Raw genomic sequence first — 22,319 nt, 5'->3', positions numbered from 1 at the left:
GCTTATCTGGTTATCGCTGCTGTTCATGGGAGCTTGCTGTCCACAAATGGGCTACCCCCTTTCCTACATTACAACAGTGACTATACTTCAAAAAATACTTCACTGGCTGTAGAGGTCATGGAAGGTGCTATAGAAATGTAAGTCAGTCTTTGTTATATAGGCAGATAATAAGAAAATTCAAAGAGATTTGAAACCAATTAAGTGGATGGGCTGAAGGAAGATTATTGGATTTTAATGTCGGGAGAATACTCCATATTAGAATAGGAATGATAAAATATGAAGCTGATAGGACAGTAAAGACAGAAATGTAAACGATTTGAGGTGATTATGTAATGAAAACAAATGTAATTTGAAACTTAGCAGTGTTAGTCATTGTCATGGTCCTGTAGTTTTATTCGGAATATGCAGTTTGCCTTTAAGGCTTGCAAGGGATCAATATTGCTTTAAGAGCTGGCAAGCCTGAGGAGTTAGAGGAAGGTGCATTTTCATTGCCTGAGAAACAGCAATCTGTAGACTGCGATTCAAAAGGTGCATTCTCGATACCATGGAAACAGCTACTGGGAGTGAGCCTGATGCGATACATTTGTTACAATTCAGTTTTGAACTGGCAGTTGAAGACAGTTTGTCCTAACTGAACACAGGTAGAAGACACAGACAGTTATGACGTCAGTACTGAAAAAGAGCTCTCAACCATTTAAACTGAAGGAAACAAGATTTTTGTCTGTTTAATTATCATCTCTCGAAATTCTAAAAAGTCAAGCCAAGACAGAGATCTCTGGTAATTTAAATTGGAGAAAGGGAAGTTAGACTGTGACAATATTTTATCCCTCAAAAACTCTAAAGTCAGATTGATTCTGTTGAAAGTGTTTACAAGTGGGGGGAGGCGGCAGCGTAGTGGTACTGTCACTGGACTAGTAACCCAGAGACCCAGGGTATTGCTCTGGGGACAAATCCCACCACAGCAGAAGGTGGAATTTGAATTCAATTAATAAATCTGGAATTAAAAGCTAGTCTAATGATGGCCATGAAACCATTGTCGATTGTTGTAAAAACCCATCTGGTTCACTAATGTCCTTTAGGGAAGGAAATCTGCTGTCCTTATCTGTTCTGGCCTACATGTGACTCCAGACCCACAGCAATGTGGTTGACCATTACATGCCCTCTGAAATGGCTTAACAAGCTACTCAGTTAGGGCAATTAGGGATGGGCAGTAAATGCTGGCCTGGCCAGCAACGCCCACATCCCATGAATGAATAAAAAAATTGTTGAAATTCGGAGGACTTCGAACAACATTGGTCTGTAAATTTGCAAGGACTCTGATTTTTCTATTTTTAAATGTTCATAGTGTTTAAGAATTTAGTTCTTTTAATTAAAGACTTAATTTGTTGATTTAAAGACACCTGGTTTGGTTAGCCTCATTCAGGGGTTAATAAATGGTACAATTTGGTGTCTTTCTTTAATTTGGCAAGTTTTTAAATGATATGTTAGCCGATCTGTGGAACGACAGGATTGAATTAACAGTGCGTTGGTCCCACCACAATCAGAACCGTATATTTTGATAGGGGGCTTTGGCAGGAGCGGTCGGTCGTAACAATCATGTACTGGGATAACTCTCAGGGGCATATCATAGTCAGTAAAAAGACGTTATTCCATCAGATGTAGTTCAATATCGAGAGCACGTTTGGAATACTGAAAAGGATATCTTGGGACTGGGTTGAGAGGAACTACAGGGATGATGCAGAGACTTAACATTCCAAGTTATGAAGACAGATCTATAGAACTGTACTTGTTTTCAAGGAAATATCAGGATCCAAGCCTTTATTTATTCCTCTCAGCATTTTTAAATGTAAATATTGGCAAGCTATTTTACATGAGTTGTAAAATTAACAAGCTCAAACATGATGAGATTAAGGTGAATTCTCTGCCCCCAGATCACAGATAAGACGATTAAACTCCCAAGTAAATAAGTACATGCATCAATTAACACCTTCAAAAAAACAGCTGGATAATCATCTGTTTAAGGACAGATTGAGGATTCCAAAAATGGTTCCTCAGACATGCAAAGATCAGGTCAAGGAAAGCAAATAGTCTGCAACATATAACAGAGAAGGATTAGATAGGCAAGTATTGTGGAGATATGCTTGATTTAGTTTTAGGACCCAGAAAAGACTCTGTCAAACATTCCCTCAGGAAAATAACTGGCTGGGTAGAGGACATCATGGAGCAAACTATTCAGGGTACGAAAAAAACAAACACGATGGAAGACTCTTTCCTGTTCAGTGTTCTATTTTACCTTAGGCCTTATGAAATGAGATATTCAGCGAAGATGGGAGCTAAGCAGATCTTCTAATTGATACAAAGACCAGGTTTATGGAAAATTTCATGGTAGAAGCTCAACTCATTGCAAATGCATGATCTTAAAGGGCAGATCAATTCTCCTTCAAACAGAAGCAGACCACATCTGTCTGACAGATAAAAGGAGACTGCAACTATGAAGACTTGATTTCATACAGGAAGGGGCCAACAAGTAGCAGATACTTTTTTGGGTACCATTTACCTTGATCTTTTAAATAGAGAAAATAGATTCTTGAAGTCAAATAGATGAAATTTTTAAAAGTTTTAACCATCTGGAACTACCCAAATGTCATACAATGAAATATGACTTGGGAACTCAATTCATTGTGTCAGGTGCATCACTTGCTTCCAGCAGATGATATGCACAAGCAATTGGGGTGAATGCATTAGTTTCAAGAAAGAAAAAATAAACACTGAAGCAATGAATCACAGAATAGAATATGAGAATGGTTACAGCACAGAAGGAGGCCATTCGGCCGGTCATGTCCATGCCGGTTCTTTGCAAGAGCAACTCACCTAGTCCCTCGCCCCTGCCTTTTCCCTGTAGCCGTGCACATTTTTTCTTTTCAGATAATTATCCAGTTCTCTTTTGAAGGCCTCACTGAATCTGCCTCCTCCACACTCTCAGGCAGTATTCATCCCAGATCCAAACCACTCGCTGCCTAAAAAAGGTTTATCCTCATGTCGCTGTTGCTTCTTTTGCAAACCACTTTAAATTGGTGTCCTCTGGTTCTGGATCCTTTCGCCAATGGGAACAGTTTCTCCCTATATACTCAGTCCAGACCCCTCATGATGTTGAACACTTCTATCGAATCTCCTCTTAATCATCTCTTCTCCAAGGAGAACAGACACAGCTTCTTCAACCTATCCAAGGAACAGAAGTTCCTCATCCCTGGAACCAGTCTCGTGAATCTTTTCTGCACCGACTCTAATGCCTCAACATCCTTTCGAAAGTGTGGTGCCCAAAACTGGACACAATACTCCAGCTGAGGCCAAACCAGTGTTTTATACAGGTTTATCATAACTTCCTTGTTCTTGTACTCTATGCCCCTATTTCTAAAGCCCAGGATCCCATATGCTTTATTAGCCACTTTCTCAACCTGCCCTGCAACCTTCAATGATTTGTGCACATATACCCCCAGGTCCCTCTGCTCCTGCACCCCCTTTAGAATTGTAGCCTTTAATTTATAATATTGCCTCTCCTTGTTCTTCCTGCCAAAATGAATCACTTCATACTTTTCCTGCATTACATTTCATCTGCCACTTGTCGGCCCATTTCACCAGCCTGCCTAATCCCTCTTGAAGTTTATCACTATCCTCCTCACTGTTCACAATGATGGGAGAAAAACACAGGAATGAATACAAGAGCAAAAGAGGGAGCAAAAACACATCGGAACACTGTCAAAACAACGGACAGATAGAATGAATGATTACCGCAGCTACAGAGTGGTCGGATTTTCCTCTGCACTTGCATGCAAAGAATCACCAGGATGCGGTGCATGGAGGAAAACTGGGAAATAGGATCTTACACGCAAAACAGAACCTGCCTGATTTTCCATCTGTAACGGATGGAAGATTGGGTGGGCTGTTATGCACATGTGATCCTCCTTTGGCCCTGCACCAAGACGAGTGTAACACGAGCAACATCTGCCACAGCAAATATAAAGGAAATAGATGGAGGAAAGCATTATTTAAATGTGTATTCATTTCACTGGGACGAAATTTACAGGAAAGTGGATTACTATGATTTACATGCAGTTAAGCAGTTTCTTTCATTTCACCAGCAATAATATACTGAAAGTTTTCACGAAAGCTCTAACACCAACACCCCAACCCCCAGCCTCTCAGTACCTGCCAAAAGATGAAATGTTCTCGAATGATGGTTTTCACTGCCTCATTGCTCCAAACATCACGGTTCAAGCACTGACAGGCAAAGTCTTGCACATTCTGAATGTTTACCATTAACCACTTGTTCTGCAGCTGTCCTGACTCCTTCGCCTGTCCAAAGGGGGAAGAATGAATGTGTTAGAAAATTGTAACTTCATGGTTTGTATTTTTTATTTAGAGATACAGCACTGAAACAGGCCCTTCGGCCCACCGAGTCTGTACCGACCATCCACCACCCATTTTATACTAATCCTACATTAATTCCATATTCCCTACCACCTTCCCTTGATTCCCCTACCACCTACCTATACTAGGGGCAATTTATAATGGCCAATTTACCTATCAACCTGCAAGTCTTTGGCTGTGCGAGGAAACCGGAGCACCCGGCGGAAACTCATGCGGTCACAGAGAGAACTTGCAAACTCCACACAGGCAGTACCCAGAATCGAACCCGGGTCGCTGGAGCTGTGAGGCTGCGGTGCTAACCACTGCGCCGCCCCGTATTAAGTGCTGAGCTGTAACTTGCACTGGAAATGAACTTGCTCCAGTTTTTTTCAGTATTCTGGCTTGAGACAGTCAAGGAATAGGCCTGGTCCAGAGCTGACATGATATTCTGGCAGAGGGCTAATGAATGGGAATACTGCCCATAGTCTCCAATCTCATTCATTTCATTGGAGCCAAACTTTGCCATCTCAGAGCAAGGGTCCAGGGACAGGGTGTATATATATTATAGAGAGTTCTCTATAAAAATACTGCTCTCTAGCTGCCTGTGATCAGTATGACAAGTAAAAGGGCTGTATGCCTCACTACACAGTGGCGGCGCAGTGTTTATGTTTGTTTGTTTAGAGATACAGCACTGAAACAGGCCCTTCGGCCCACCGAGTCTGTGCCGACCATCAACCACCCATTTATACTAATCCTACACTAATCCCATATTCCTACCACATCCCCACCTGTCCCTATATTTCCCTACCCCCTACCTATACTAGGGGCAATTTATAATGGCCAATTAACCCATCAACCTGCAAGTCTTTGGCATGTGGGAGGAAACCGGAGCACCCGGAGGAAACCCACGCAGACACAGGGAGAACTTGCAAACTCCACACAGGCAGTACCCAGAATTGAACCCGGGTCGCTGGAGCTGTGAGGCTGCGGTGCTAACCACTGCGCCACTGTGCCGCCCAGTGGTTAGCACCGCAGCCTCACAGCTCCAGCGACCCGGGTTCAATTCTGGGTACTGCCTGTGCGGAGTTTGCAAGTTCTCCCTGTGACTGCGTGGGCTTTCGCCGGGTGCTCCGGTCTCCTCCCACAGCTAAAGATGTTCAGGTTGATAGGTAAATTGGCCATTATAAATTGTCCCTAGTATAGGTAGGTGGTAGGGGAAGGTGGGGATGTGGTAGGAATGTAGGATTAGTATGAATGGGCGGTTGATGGTCGGCACAGACTCGGTGGGCCAAAGGGCCTGTTTCAGTGCTGTATCTCTAAATAAATAAATACTCAGCAGAAATACCTCCATTTATAATGTCTGGAATTACGGGCAATTCAGAAATATAAACTTTCCCTTTAAACACATACCATTTCTCAGATCTTTGAAACGATTATGTGGAGGCCCAAGATTTTGTTAAAGATGATGTTAAAGATGGGTTAAAGTGGCAGAATGCAAAGCACACCCCATACAGTTTTTGATGGGGGAGGAGGAAGGGAAAGAAGGCTCTTTTCCATGTGCTAATCTTAATTTTAATGCTCTCCCTCATCCCCAAAAAAACTTCCAATATAAAGGTTCACAGACTATAATCGGTAATAAACGTACAATACTTTCTGGAATTTAGGACTGGCTGATGAAGCCTAAAAGTCTTTCTGGGGCTGTACACGGCAATTTTGTGATACTCCTGTAGATCGGTACAATACTACGCAGTATTCTATTCTAGAGTGGAAGTAGATATGGTTGAGGAAACACCTTAAGGGCTTGATTAGCACATGGAACTTTATCTTTTCTGGTCTTGCACATTCTAAGCTTTGTATGCAACATCCCATTGTAGATAGATGGCTTTTGTTTTGCTGAGCTAGGTGTCTGATATGCACAAAAACCCAACACCATATTTAAGAGTCTCCAAATCAAGCTACTGAGAAATCTACATTCACCTGTAAGGTTCCTGTTTGTCCAAATTGGAGTATACACTTCCTCTCTGAGGGCAAACATCCTACTTATTCAAATCCAAAAAAAGAGTTCAGGAACAGCTCCAAGCACAGTAAAAACCATACAGCTTATTACTACAGAGCACTGATTAGATTCCTGCTGTTGCTCAGCTAAGACTATCCGACACATTGGGGAATTGGCTTGTGGGATTAATTGTACTGTGCGTTGAGAATCCGGGCCGCTGTTGTCAGATCTATCCCTCCAGGTTCTATTAGTGAGTCAATCATTAACGGTACCCTGGAATACTTCACAGCTGCCTGGTTCACCTAACAGGTTGCCAAGTCTACTATGGAAGACTGACTTGGTTCCAAGCTTCATTGTAATCATCGGAGTCACCTTGATGTATAAGAGAATCTCTCACCAAGAAGGGCAGTTACTAGTTGGGCATTAGACAATTATTAAGTGTGAGTTTCAGCCCTCGGCAAGTGGACCGAAGATACTAGGAGCTTCTCAAGTTACATGGTAAGTAGCACGACTCACTACAATTGTGCTAACACCATCCTCTTGACCACAATATTGAAACACACATATCCAAAGAATGAGAAAGCCTTTGGTTCAGTGGTATAAAGAGACTGTCGACCCCCAACCCCCTGTTGTGGCACCCAAAAAACCCTCCCACCTTTTAGGACTAATCATCCTAGCAGCTGGTATAAAGATTGTGGATCATTCATAATGCTCCTTTTAGGCTATTAATCAGCCTGCAAATACTTTTGCTATTTTATACTCCAAGGGAACAGCTTGAAGCTACAAAAACAACCACCCTACTCAACAATGGTTCCACCAATTGGAAATGCAGAGCTTCAGTAGCGCCGGTTGCCTCGCTGCACCCAATTAAAGTAGGCACCCAGTTCCATATAGAGAGCACATTCTCGTACTCAGCCTCCTGTAACATCTTTCAGCAACTGCTCTGTGAAGTTTCAGTTTCCTAATCAGCTACATGACAGACTATTGCCTTCAATGTGGTGAAAGGACCTACAGAGGGCAATGTACAGCCACCACAACGTTCTCGGTACCCAAGTTCAATGCTGCATACTTGGCTTACTCATCATCGAACTCTAAAGCTAGGTCGATATGAGAGACATGCTGTTGAAGCTGACTTATCCTCCTTCAGGTGCTCAGTGGCAGGTGGGTGTGGGCTAAAGCCCTCTCTTCCTCCATCAGCTTTTTGATCTAAAAACCACCTCACAGCTTCTGAAATGCAGTGATCCTTGTAAATAAAGTCTGCATTTTAGTTACGCACCAGCTGTAGGGTAATGCAATGTCAGGCCCAAGACAACATTTATGGACTCCCAAGCATTGTACACATGACAAAGAAACAAAATTGATTGATTTCTGGTAGTGGTCTCTATGATAAAAAATTAGTTTTCTTAGTTAAAATTGAATTTTTAATAAAACCATATCCTCCACCATGGCTTCTATTTGTTTAGCCAAGAACACACATGAAAAATTCCAATTAAGTCAAAACAATTAACAAATATGTAGCTGGATGAACAAAGTATACCCAAGTGCTAGAAATAATTAACATGCATTGCTAGATTATCAATCTTTGACAAACTACTCAGAATAGCACAATGTAGGCAACAATCTTATGGAGTCAGCTGCATTCTGCTTGCTACTTACTTGTGTAAATTACCATCTGCGAATAAAACCTTTTTTTATATTCATTCATGGGATGTGGGCATCGCTGGCTATGCCAGCATTTATTGCCCATCCCTAATTGCCCTCAAGAAGGTGATGGTGAGCTGCCTTCTTGAAACGCTGCAGTTGTTGGGCTGTGTGTACACCCACAGTGCTGTGAGGAAGGGAGTTCCAGGATTTTGACCCAGTGACAGTGAAGGAACGGCGATACAGTTCCAAGTCAGGATCGTGTGTGGCTTGGAAGAGAACTTGCAGGTCGTGGTGTTCCCATGCATCCGCTGCCCTTGTCTTCTAGGTGGTAGAGTTTGCGGGTTTGGAAGGTACTGTCGAAGGAGCCTTGGTGAGCTGCTGCAGGGAATCTTGTAGATGCTGCCACTGTGCGTCGGTGGTGAAGGGAGTGAATGTTGAAGGTAGTGGATAGGGGGCAAATCAAGCAGGCTGCTTTGTCCTGGATGGTGTTGAGTTTCTTGAGTGTTGTTGGAGCTGCGCCCATCCAGGCAAGTGGGGAGTATTCCATCACACTCCTGACTTGTGCCTTGTAGATGGTGGACAGGCTTTGGGGAGTCAGGAGGTGAGTTATTCGCTGCAGAATTCCCAGCCTCTGATCTGCTCTTGTAGCCACAGCATGTGTATGGCTGGTCCAGTTCAGTTTCTGGTTAATGGTGACCTCCAGGATGTTGAAAGTGGTGGATTCAGCAATGGTAAATGCCACTCAATGTCGAGGGAAGATGGTTAGATTCTCCCTTGCTGGAGGTGGTCATTGCCTGGCATTTGTGTGGCGCGAATGTTACTTGCCACTTTTATTTCAGATTACTTGCCACTTATCAGCCCAAGCCTGAATATTGTCCAGGTCTTGCTGGATATGCACATGGACTGCTTAAGTATCTGAGGAGTCGTGAATGGTGCTGAACATTGCACAATCAGCAGCAACCATCCCCACTTCTGACCTTATGATGGAAGGAAGGTCATGATGAAGCAGCTGAAGATGGTTGGGTTTAGAACACTACCCTGAGGATCTCCTGCAGTGATGTCCTGGGAATGAGATGACTAACCTCCAACAACCACAATCATCTTCCTTTGTGATAGCTGTGACTCCAACCAGCAGAGTTTTCCCTCTCATTCCCATTGACTCTAGTTTTGCTAGGGCTCCTTGATGCCACACTCGGTCAAATGCTGCCTTGATGTCAAGGGCAGTCATTCTCACCTCATCAGTTGAGTTCAGCTCTTTTGTCCATGTTTGGACCAAGGCTGTAATGAGGTCAGGAGCTGAGTGGCCCTGGCAGAACCCAAACTGAGTGTCAGTGAGCAGGTTATTGCTGAGTAAGTGCTGCTTGATAGCACTGTCGACGACACCTTCCATCACTTTGCTGATGATCAAGAGTAGACTGATAGGGCAGTAATTGGCCGGGTTGGATTTGTCCTGCTTTTTGTGTACAGGGCATACTTGGGCAATTTTCCACATCGTCAGGTAGATGCCAGTGTTGTAGCTGTACCGGAACAGCTTGGCCTGGGGCGAACCAGTTCTGGAGCACAGGTCTTCAGTACTATTGCGGAATGTTGTCAGGGCCCATTGCCTTTGCAGTATCCAGTGCCTTCAGCTGTTTCTTGATATCATGTGGAGTGAATCCAATTGGTTGACGACTGGCATATGTGATGCTAGGGACCTCAGGGGGAGGCTGAGATGGATCATCCACTCTGCACGTCTGTCTGAAGATGGTTGCAAATGCTTCAGCCTTGTCTCTTGTACTGATGTGCTGGGGACCCCATCATAAAGGATGGGGATATTTGCGAGGCCTCCTCCTCCTACTGTTTAATTGTCCACCACCATTCATGACTGGATGTGGCAGGACTGCAGCGCTTAGATCTGATCCGTTAGTTGTGGGATTGCTTGGCTCTATCGCATGCTGCTTCCACTGTTTGGCATGCATGTAGTCCTGTGTTGTAGCTTCACCAGGTTGACACCTCATTTTGAGATATGCATGGTGCTGCCCCATTGCATGCCCTCCTGCACTCTTCATTGAGCCAGGGTTGGTCCCCTGGCTTGATGGTGGTGATGGAGTGGGGGATATGCCAAGCCACGAGGTTACAGATTGAGGTTGAATACAATTCTGCTGCTGCTAATCGCCCACAGCGCCTCATGGATGCCCAGTTTTGAGTTGCTAGATCTGTTCAAAATCTATCCCATTTAGCACGGTGATTCTGCCACACAACACAATGGTGGGTATACTTAATGTGAAGCTAGGACTTCGTCTCCACAAGGACTGTGCAGTGGTCACTCCCACTAATACTGTCATGGACAGATGCATCTGCGACAAGTAGATTGGTGAGGATGAGGTCAAGTAGATTTTTCCCTCTTGTTGGCTCCCTCACTACCTGCCGCAGACCTAGTGTAGCAGCTATGTCCTTTAGGAATTGGTCAGCTCAGTCAGTAGTAGTGCTACCGAACCGTTCTTGGTGAGGGACATTGAACATTGAAGTCCCCCAACCAGGGTACATTCTGCGCCTTTGCCACCCTCAGTGTTTCTTCTAAGTGGTGTTCAACATGGAGTACTGATTCACCAGCTTGCGGGGGGGGGGGGGGGGGGGGCGGGGGTCAATAGGCAGTAATCAGCAGGAGGTTTCTGTGTCCATGTTTGGCCCAACCAGTCTATGTAGTTTATCCTCCACATGAGAAGCAGTACTAATCCCATTTGCCCATTCTGCTTCCAGATCCATTTATCACTCTTTTAACCACCTAATAAACCTATTCTTAAATGCTTCTGCTTCAAACTGTTATTGCATTCCACATCCTCACAACCCTCAGTGTAAAAAGAGGTTTGGCCTGCTCTCACTCCTATATCTTACATTTATTCTTGTATTCTTGTCCTCTTAAACATTGAAACAGTTTGTTTTGATCTACTCTGTCCCATCCCTTCATAATTTCAAAAACCTCCAAGTTGCCTTCTCCCCTCCTCTGTTCCAATAAAAACAGCCTCATATACCACTGTGGCACATGGAAATGGAGCTTCATTCTGCATTTAAAATATATCTGAGTTGGGAGTACCCTGATGGAGTGGGGGTAAGATGATCTTTACTTACATGCAAAAAATGTATATACACACTTTAAAAACTGATATAGTCTAAATACGAGATTTTAAAATCCAGAGGGAGAGGCTATCAGTCCCAGAAAGTGACTGTGAGCTTGCACTAAGTAATGGATAGATTCCACCTGAAGTAGTGCACAATTCTAGTCACTGTACTACAATGAGAACATCTTAGCTTTGGAAATGGATGAGCAAATTCTTATTTTGGATTAGGCAACTTTAAGCAGCAGCTTTGGAAATTGTGAATATTTACATCTGCAAATAAGGTATTCAAGATGCTAAGGGTGAAAATAAACTGAACCCTGAAAATGTGTTTGCTATAACATCAACTCTACAACAAAGAGGTACAGGCTCAAGCTCAGGATAGAGATTATAAAAAATCAGTTTGAGTTTTAAACTACTTCACAAAGTGCAGTGGTTATATGGAACAAACTGACTGGAGAGGCAGAAAATGTGGCCAAATCAAAGCAGTGGAATAGCATGGTAGAGAAAGCAATTGAGAGGTGAGACACAGTAACATATGGTAGTTTTCAAACTTCAAGACCAACCTGATTCTGTAAATTCCTATATATTGACAACTGCTATTATCAAAACCAACCTTTTATTATGCTTCTGTGAGGTGCTATGAATATTTTTCCACATTAAATATTTCTATTTGTATGCAAGTTGGTGTCATAAAATTTTTTTTATTTTTAGATTCTTTTGGAGAGGGAAAATTAATGCATTTAACCCGTGCAAGGAAAACCAAAATCCAGGCATTACATTTAGAAACCATTAATCATATACATGAAATGGTTCCAATAACATACAACAGAATGAGTACATAGAATGCCACACCAGTAGGAGCTGTGAGGGTTCAGATACATTTTAATAAAAAATTGCTGATGCCACACAAACCTCCCCCAGCCACTGTTGGGCATCTCCTTGAAAGCAATAGGAGCAAGTCACCAACTCACCCTTGAAAACAATGCATGATGGAGGACTCCCAAGAAACTTGCAAGTTAAACAAGATAACACTAAATTTAAGCAACTAAATGTGCAGCAGTGAAATGATTAGTTTCATGACTATATTGGGAAAAATACTACCAACAGAAACAATATTGCCCTCCATCCCAATATTGTCGCTCCATTCCTTTAATTGTTACTCATGATTATAGCCCTATTCCTAACCCTCACCGTTTCAAAGCTGCCTTTGTGCATTAGGTCTATGGGTGGTCTGAAGAGGTCTGCCAGAGTGGTCAGCTTCTTGTCCACTGGACCACCATTCCGCAACTCCTGCTCCTGTCTGACTGTAAACACATCACCACAGAATGTTAGTACGCACATTTACAGACTGCTTTTTTTTTTACAGACAGAACATTTAACTGGGTGTCTTAAGGCTATAACAAAGATGGGTTTCAATGACACTATAGAGAGTGAAGCAGAAGCAGTTTATAATATTCCAGTTCGACATCTTATATTCCCACCCTTTTTTAAAATCTTGTTTTACCATGATATACAATTTTCTGTTTTTTGATTAGTAATCTTTGTCATTTGGAATTTTAAAGCACTCCCACTTTTCTCTTGCCATATCATAACTTTTTTTTAAAAATCGTTAAGGATAAGTGCATCAAGACCAATGAACTTTAAAATTAGATTGGTATTTGAACACTCCAAGTAGCGTATTGTTAAACCAAGTCACAATGTTCTGTATGCTAGATAGGAATCAACTCTCTCTCTGAATAACCCTGTAACCATTATTTCAGTTATCCATGCACTCAGACCACATAACAGATGGTTTTCTCTTGCTATGTTACAAATGAGCCAATTTCATAAAGTAACAACTTAACATGCAAATTCTCAGCCTGTGGTTAATCAGATTTTCTTACAAGACAGAACTATAAAGGTGGGGGAAAGGGAGGAAAGGAGAAAAAAAGGGGACTCAGAAATGGCATAACAAAAGCAGGAAATAAGAGAGAAAGATATCTGAAAGGTTGCTGCTACAGATATTTCGATTCAAGGTCCTTTATTTACTTGGATGAACTCTGCAGGAAAAGCTATGGCCCAGATTTTGCAGTCAGCACCGAGGAAATAAGCTCACTATTCATTACACTTAAACTTTCCCAGAGACTTTGTAGGCCTTCACACTGCGATTTGCAGTAATTAGAGTGTCAAAACAGCCCAGCGTCTTCTATAGCGGATCTCAGGCCTGTGTGAACAGAGCAAGCAACATCGTGTTTCAACCAGCAAGTGTAAGTTAGGATGTTTAATTCAATGTAAAAATCATTCACAGAAAACAAAAGAGAAGATAAGGAAAATGAGGCAGAGGGAGAGAAAGAACAGCAAAAGTTTTATTTTTTTAAAATCTGAAGGAATAAGAGTCCATTCTTGTAAAAGTAAATTTTCAGTGCAGAGGTTGTTTGGCATTAATTAAGATTTGCCACACCGTTAAACTCACTTTTATGTGAATGGACCAGCCCTAATTTTCTCTGGCATGTTTTGTGGGTGCCCAGCAGATAAGTAACCGAACTTCATACCATCGCATGTATTTGAATGCTGAGTCTCAGTGAGCTACATGCGTAGCAAAGCTTCTGTAAGAGCAGGGCAACTCAAAACAGCAACTTCCTGATTTCCATGTTTAACTGCGCACTTGTGGATGATGGAAGCTTCTGTCCACTTTATCCCTGAATAATAAGAGTGTTCTGAAAGCCTCACCATGATTATTACAGCAAGATCCAGGCCATTAAGTCATCAAGATGAAATCTAAATTACATCCGTCATAATCCGCAGCTAGATCAGAATTACAATTTGAATTCTGCCATATGGTTTTATCCTGAAGCAATTTTAAAATTTTATTCATAGAAGTTAAATATTTGAATGTTTATCCTTGCAATAGCTATTTTCCCCATCTGACTAATCATTTTTGGGCCACTTCCAAATTAGGGAAGAGATTTTCAGCACTAGCTTGGTATCCTGCACCCTGATGCTTTTCCACTAGTTCAGATTCACAGCAATAGGATGACAGTCATCTTAGGGAACTTACTCTGTCCACTTCAACAATCCAACTAACATCCCTTAGGTCGGCTAGTTGCCTGATTTCCTTATTCTCAAAGTGCATCTGTCCTGTGTTGTAAAGAACAAGATTTAAATCGTATTTTAAAGCCAGAATCACCACCTATTCTCTCCATCAATTACCTTAGCACTCAAGGGAAATCAGAGGAGCTTGCTCAGACAATGGAAGAGAACCCACTGTGTACCTGAAGTCTGGGAATAATCATTGAATTACATAGAATGTACAACACAGAAACAGACCATTCAGCCCAAGTGGTCCATACCAGTGTTTATGCTCCAAACAAGTGTTCTCCCTCCTTGCTTCATCTCACCCTATCAACATATCATTCTATCCCTTTCTCTCTCATTGTTTATCTAGCTTTCCCCTTAAATCTCAAATGCATATCCAAGCTACCAATTCTCATTTGAGTTGGAGCTATCCAACCAGAAATGCCCCACTTTCCAAAAAACTTGGGGCTGCTCCCATTCAAAGCTCTTGCAGCAACATCCAATCTCCAGTCGACATTTGTACTATATGTACCACCTCATTCCTTTCAGTTCTTGGTTAACAGGGTATTGTTAACTAAACAAAGACCATCTTATGCATCCAGTCGTAATTCACCATTTACACTGCACATTAGTCCAGCCTGATGATAAACAATGGTACAACGTCCACCTCAATAAGAGAACCATCAGTAGTGAGGGTGGATATGAAATCACACTTTACAACTTTGTTAGAGTTAGGATTCTGAAATTAGTTGTCCACCCAGACTCCCAAACCCAATGTTTACAGATTTGATAACAGAATCAAGGAGTCATAGAAAACAAATCAGTAAAGTCATTATGTTTTCTCCTCAAATGTTTTTAAACATAGTTTCTAAACAGATGAAATTATGTTTGTACAAATGTGGCTATAACAGGTCAGAACTTTACTGAGCTTTGTTATTGTAGTGATAGCGCGTGCAAATTGAACTCTCTTACTCTTATGTGTAGTAACAAACTGGAATGTCAATTGGGTATAAAGTATAATCATATCTAACACTGTGTCCTTTGGAAACAAAGTTTCTATCCAAAATAGAATCCAGCTCTGTTGCCCCACATAAAGAAAGATGTTAGGAGACCTTTGTGGCAGTAGGCTTATACAACAATACTGGATTTGGGAGAAATTATGGGAGAGACCATATATCACACACCCTAGTCATAAAGCTGAACTATGACCTTGTTGTTTGGTATGAAAAAAAAACATCCAATGGTGAACAGCCAAGAATTAAGTAGGAATCTAGTGGTACTACCAGGGTCTGGATTCCATATCCAATTAAGGAAAAGTTTTGTTAAGCTTTCACTTCTGCAGGTTCACAGGAATAAACATGAAAGGTTTAACGTCATCTAGCCCCCTTGCCGTGAGCCAATTCAGACAAAGGTACAAATATACAACTGTTGAAGTACAGATGGGCAATTTGCTAATTGCATATTAATTGTGTTTAGTTGTATGCAGGTGGTGGGCATTAACTGGAGATTCACTTGAGCCCCTAATAGATAGACACAGACTGAAACTGTGGTTGTTGGGTGAGGAGGTATATGCTTGTCATGTGTAATTCATAAATAAATATAAAATGTAAGGATGATCTCCTAGTTCTATACTTCACCAACTGGATTTCTGGAATAGAACATGGTAGCAGAGAATGGTTGCCTAAAGGTGAAGGTTGAAAGCTAAGAATACATTTTTCAGACAGAAAACTACGATCCTAGTCGCTAATGTGAAAAAAGGCAGAAAGTAAGTGTAAATTGTTGGGGGTATGATTACCCTTTGATGTTCTTGGAATCTGAACTATATGACCAGTGGAAGAATGAAGTGGATATGGGTTACTAAACAAAGAGGAAACAAAGTATGGCCTTGGTATTGTCGCTTCCTACCAGAAGTAAAATCAGAAATAAAGTATTTCTGGATGCCCGTCAGTTGAATAGTGATGAAGGTTTGGATTTTCTATGAAGATTTCTTGGAACAGGTTGTATAAAAGATGGATGAAGTTCCATTTGGGGATCCCTGGATCAGTACTAGCACTTAAATTACTGGATTGCGCTAAGGTGTCTCACATGCACAGCTCCTGGTTCTAACTGGTGTTCGGTTCCTGGAGAGGGAGACCCTGTTGCATCAGATGTCTGCTACCTTCAAAAAATTCCTGGGGAAACAGTCATTCCCTTCAGCCTCCGTGGAACAAATGGGACATTCTGCAGTAACACAAAAAATAGAGGACTCAATGATTGCCAGATTTTGAAATGGTTCAAATACTGGGTGCAGGCATCAATGCAATGGAAGGGTTAAAGACAGGCAGAATGAGGATGAAAGCACCTTTAGCAGATCTGGCTATTATAGAAGACAGAATCAGAACAGCAATCATTGGCGAATGAATCCCAGGAATACCCAAGGAACAGTTTATCGGTGCTTCAGGTGTGACTCGAAGTACTCGATGAACTACCCAAAGCGGAGAGGCAGGGTCCTCAAAATGATACAAGATGCAGAGGATTCTGAGGAAGAAATGAAAATAATGATGAATCCGAACAAATTATACTCGTCACAAGGAGTTTCAGTCCTGTGATGAATGGGTTAGTCGTGGACTCATTTATTTGTGCAGGGCTCAATAGTTCTTGTACTTCAACAGTACATCGAACAGATTGGTTAAAATGTTGCCACGATTCCCTAATTAGTGAGGATTGACGCAAGATTAAGGAATATAAAAGTACTACTTTGCTTTAGGTTTGGTGATGACCACATTGACGTCATTAAAGTAAGTTGTAATTCCATGCAAAATAGTTGGAGTAAGGCATTTTAGAAGTACTGATGTAATGTAGAGTGAGATACCTATGCTGTTGAGTAAACCTTCTATGAAAAAGGCACAAATGAAACTTGAAATGGAGCACGATAAGGTAACTAATTTTGGACAGTCAGTGGATCGGCAGTTTACCCAGTCAGGACATTATTGCATCCTCTTAACAAAACCTGATGTTTCTTAGTGTTAGGCAAGTATTAGTACATACAAACATACGAATTAGGAGCAGCAGTAGGCCACTCGACCCCTCAAGCCTGTTCCGCCATTCAATAAGTTCATGGCTGAACTGATTACTCCTCATTTCTACCTACCCCGATAACCTTCCACTCCCTTGCTGATAAAGAATCTATCCACCTCTGCCTTAAAAATATTCAAAGACTCTTCTTCCACTGCATTTTGAAGAGGAGAATTCCAAAGACTCACGACCCTCGGAGAAAAATTTTCTCCTCATCTGTCTTAAATGGTTGACCCCTTATTTTTAAACAGTGATCCCTAGTTCAAGATTCTCCCACAAGGGGAAACATCCTTTCCACATCCACCCTGTCAAGACCCCTCAGGATCTTATATGTTTCAATCAAGTAGCCTCTGACTCTTCTAAATTCCAGCAGATACAAGCCTAGCCTGTCCAATCTTTCCTCGTAAGACAGGCCACCCATTCCAGGTATTAGTCTAGTAAACCTTCTCTGTACTGCCTCCAAGGCACTTACATCCTTCCTTAAATAAGGAGACCAGTACTGTACACAGTACTCCAGATGGGGTCTCACCAATGTCCTGTATAGCTGAAGCATAACCTCCCTATTTTTGTATTCAATTCCCCTTGTGATAAATAATAGCATCCTATTAGCTTTCCTAATTACGTGCTGTACCTGCATACTAACCTTTTGCAATTCATGCACTAGGACACCCAGATCCCTCTGTATCTCAGAGCTCTGCAATCTCTCACCATTTAGATAATATGCTGCTTCACTATTCTTCCTGCCAAAGTGGACAATTTCACACTTTCCCACATTATACTCCATTTGCCAGGTCTTTGCCCACTCACTTAACCTATCTATACCCCTTTGCAGCCTCCTTATGTTCTCTTCACAACTTACTTTCCTACCTATCTTTGCCTCATCAGCAAATTTAACAACCATACCTTCGGTCTCTTCATCTAAGTAATTCATATAAATTGTAAAAGGTTGAGGCCTCAGCACTGATCCCTGTGACACACCACTCGTTACATCTTGCCAACCAGAAAATGACCCATTTATGCCTACTCTCTGTTGCCTGTTCGCTAAACAATCTTCTTTCCATGCTAATATGTTACTCCCAAACCAGGCGTTTTTATTTTCTGCAATAACCTTTGATGTGGCACCTCATCAAATGCCTTCTGGAAATCGAAGTACAATACATCCACCTTTAGATCTATGGCAACTACCTCGCATGCCAGTGGAAGGCTCATAATAGGACATGGTGATGTCCTCTGATTCTTTGTACAGATTTCACATTTCTCACTAATCTCTTGTATTAGCCTGTATACTCTTCATCAACCACACCCACATCTTTTAGCTGGATTTAGAACTTCACATCATGCGACTTAACCAATTTACTGAAGTTCTTTGAGAAGAATCACAGAGAACAAAAGCAAATTGTCTTACAGTTACAGAGACAATTTCTTCACACTATTTGTCAAAGGTTGAAAATCCAGCTAAAAGATGTGGGTGTGGTTGATGAAGAGTATACAGGCTAATACAAGAGATTAGTGAGAAATGTGAAATCTGTACAAAGAATCAGAGGACATCACCATGTCCTATTATGAGCCTTCCACTGGCATGCGAGGTAGTTGCCATAGATCTAAAGGTATGGGAGAGAGAGAGAAATATTTTCATTTTACAATTTACAGACCTGATGACCAGATTTAAGTCTTTCTACAATACTTAGTAAGGACAAAAGGGTTATTGTATTACAGAAAAAATCATGAAAAAAATGGACAGGGACTGGACTTGGGGCACCAGCAAAGTTTCTGACTGATAACAGAGGAGAATTTGTCAATGATGAGTTCAGAGACATGCATGAAAGCATGATCATCATGGTCATAAATACAGCAAAGGACTCTGTGAAAGGAGTCATGCGGTGATCGATGAAATACTGCATAAAATTTAAACTGATCAACCAACCTACAAGTTGACAAATGCCCTGTCACTTGCAGTTCATGCAAAGAATTCACTCCAGATGGTTGGAGGGGAAAGTCCCCAATTAGTCCATGAACAAAATTGGGCAGCACAGTGGCTAGCACCGCAGCCTCACAGCTCCAGCGACCTGGGTTCGATTCTGGGTACTGCCTGTGCAGAGTTTGCAAGTTCTCCCTGTGACTGCGTGGGTTTTCGCCGGGTGCTCCGGTTTCCTCCCACAGCCAAAGACTTGCAGGTTGATAAGTAAATTGGCCATTATAAATTGCCCCTAGTATAGGTAGGGGAATTGAGGGACGGTGGGGATGTGGTAGGAATATGGGATCAATGTAGGATTAGTATAAATGGGTGGTTGATGGTCGGCACAGACTTGGTGGGCCGAAGGGCCTGTTTCAGTGCTGTATCTCTAAATAAATAAAATCCCGTATTTCCTTCTGTGCCGTGCAATAGTACTCCTGCTCTAGAAAGTGCTACAATTACTTCCATTTTTTCTGCAGATTTGAATGCTTTATATAGAGGGAGACAGACTTTCATCAAGGCTGAGGTCTCGGAGAAAATTCAGAAAACTCTGAGGCATCTTAGAAGATCATCCGAGACAGATTTTAATTCAGGAGATTTGGTGTGTTATAAAAGAGAGGGTCATTGGGAACGGAAAGGCCCTGGGAAGGTAATAGGTTGTGATGGTAATACCATACTTATTAAACATTGCAATCAAACTGTTAAGGTTCAAACTTCATGATTAATCAGAATTATTTACAAAATTTCAGACTCTGAGCAGCTGACAGAAGTAAATGAGACACCTTATACCTCAAGCGCTCATATGTTTTGTAACGAACAGAATACAGTAGACCAAGGGCTGCACAGTGGTAAATGTGAATCATGGCACACAGGACAGAGCTATCACATCCAAAGGCAAACTGCCCAGAGTGGGTACTCGGGTGACATATATTTCAGAGAGGTCGAGCAAATGGAGAGATGTAATGATTTTGGGACGTGCAAGAAAAGCTACTGGCAAGTTTAAATATTGGTTTAATGTTCAAGATGATGGCCAAGAAGTGAGGTCCATGGACTGACAGAATGGGATGAAAGAGTGGAGAGTAAGAAAGTGCTATGCAAGTACTGATAAGTGGGTCCAGAAATGACTCTTGCTTCAGAAAATGAAGAAGTACTGGAGAAAGACTCTCCGCTGGTGCAAGCGGGCGATCTCACGGTAGTAGTCTTGACAGACATAAAAGTGCAAGTAGAAGCCACAGCTTGAACAAATTACACAATGAAATAAATGCCACAGAACAGTCTCCGAACAGAACTAGAAGTAGTCCTCATGCTTGTGAAGGCCTGGTGGCTGACAATAAACTTGAAGATAAAATAAGAGAAGCAAAACAAAGGGAATTAGATAATTGCAGAAGGTTTGAAATTTATTCTGAGGTACCAGCTTTGTCACATACGTGGGTTTGTACTGGAAAAAGCCCTTGCAGATGGGACTTAATGCTAAAGCAAGGCTAGATGCTCAGGGATTTGAAGAGCGATAGGGTGATACAGATGTTAGAGTGTATTCTCCCACAGCTAGAAAAGTAATCTTGAAAATCTTTTTAGCTCTTTTGGCCACATATCCATGGGAGTGCAGATCAATCGACATAAAAGCTGCGTTGCAGCAAGGTGATATTTTTCAGAGAGAAGTGTTTATGAAACTGCTCAAAGAGGCAGCAGATTGAGAAGAAAAACTATGGAAACTAAACAAATGTGTCTATAGACCGAATGATGCTTCCAGGGTGTGGTATTTTTCAGTGAGATTTCTTTTGCTGAAAATAGGTTGTGTTAACTGAAAGCAGATCCCACAATGTTTTATTGGTATCACAATGGAAAACTTTCAGGTATCTTCATGATGCATGGTGATGGTTTCTTATGGGGTGGTATTGTGGAATTTGAGAAAGGTGTTATTAATAAGATTAGGGTAGAATTTAAAATTGGAGTTAGGCTTTAGATATTAAGCAGAGAAGGTCTGTAATAACTTTAAATCAACAATCCTATTTAGAGAGTGTTACTTCCATTGCAGTTAATTGTACTAGGTCATCACAGAAATATGATGTTATATGTAAAGAGAGAGAGAAATTGCGAAGCTTGATTGGTCAGTTAAACTGGTTGTGTGCTCAGTTTAGACCAGATGCTAGTTCTGATTTATTGGAATTATAGACTGTTTTAAGGGCAAATAAAACCTTAAAATTAAATCTGGAGAAATGTGTACTTAAGTTCCCAACCTTAGGTGACCTAAAGAACATGAAACTAGTCATTTTTAGCAAGGCTTCACATGCTAATCTTCCTGATGGGTATTCTAGTGCAACTGATTTCATTAAATTTCTTATAGAACCATAGAAAAATTATGGCACAGAAGGAGGCCGTTCAGCGCGTCGTGTCTGTGTCGATCAAAAAAGAAACTAGCCGCCAAACCTAATCCCACCTTCCAGCACCTGGTCAATAGCCTTGCTGGTTACAGCACTTCAGGGGCATATCCAGGTACCTTTTAAAAGAATTGAGAGTTTCTGTCTCCACCAACGTTCCTGGCAGTGAATTCCAGACACCAACCACCCTCTGGGTGAAAAAGTTTTCCCTCATGTCCCCACTAATCCTTCTACCAATCACCTTAAATCTGTGCCCCCTGGTAATTGACCTCTCACTACGGGAAACAGGTCCTTCCTATCTACTCTATCTAGGCCCCTCATAATTTTGTATACCTCTATTAAGTCACCCCTCAGCCTCCTCTGTTCTAAGGAATGCATTACCCTCACAGTTTTCTGGATTGAATTCCATTTGCCACTTTTCCGCCCACTCAACCAAACCATTGGTAGCTTTCTGGAGTCTATGGCTATCCTCTTCACTATCAACTATACGGCCAATTTTTGTGTCATCAGCAAGTTTCCCAATCATGCCTCCCACATTTAAGTCCAAATCATTAATAAATACCACAAACAGCAAGGGACCCAACACTGAGCCCTGTGGAACACCACTGGAAACCACTTTCCATTCACAAAAACATCCATTGACCTCTACCCTTTGTTTCCTGGTCCTGAGCCAATTCTGGATCCAACCTGCCACATTCCCCTGTATCCCATGGGCTTTCATTTTACTGACCAGT

General features: G+C 41.8%; 1 protein-coding gene across 2 annotated transcripts in view; it reads right to left on the bottom strand.

The window, feature by feature from the left end:
* The window catches only part of ubxn7 (UBX domain protein 7), a 97,520-nt gene that overhangs the window by 32,102 nt on the left and 43,099 nt on the right, over window positions 1-22,319 (bottom strand). For both annotated transcript variants that reach the window (XR_010975935.1, XM_068041831.1), the window contains exons 5-6: window positions 12,337-12,449; window positions 4,207-4,353 (exon numbers count right to left, since the gene is read on the bottom strand). Coding sequence is in view for 1 of the 2 variants with exons in the window: in XM_068041831.1 (XP_067897932.1) it covers window positions 4,207-4,353; window positions 12,337-12,449 (260 nt within the window). In the remaining variant the exon portion in view is untranslated. The remainder of the gene's footprint in view (window positions 1-4,206; window positions 4,354-12,336; window positions 12,450-22,319) is intronic.

The sequence above is a fragment of the Heterodontus francisci genome, chromosome 11 (assembly GCF_036365525.1).
Source record: "Heterodontus francisci isolate sHetFra1 chromosome 11, sHetFra1.hap1, whole genome shotgun sequence".
Classification (NCBI taxonomy): Eukaryota; Metazoa; Chordata; class Chondrichthyes; order Heterodontiformes; family Heterodontidae; genus Heterodontus; species Heterodontus francisci.
This window is presented reverse-complemented; position numbering and strand designations above follow the sequence as displayed.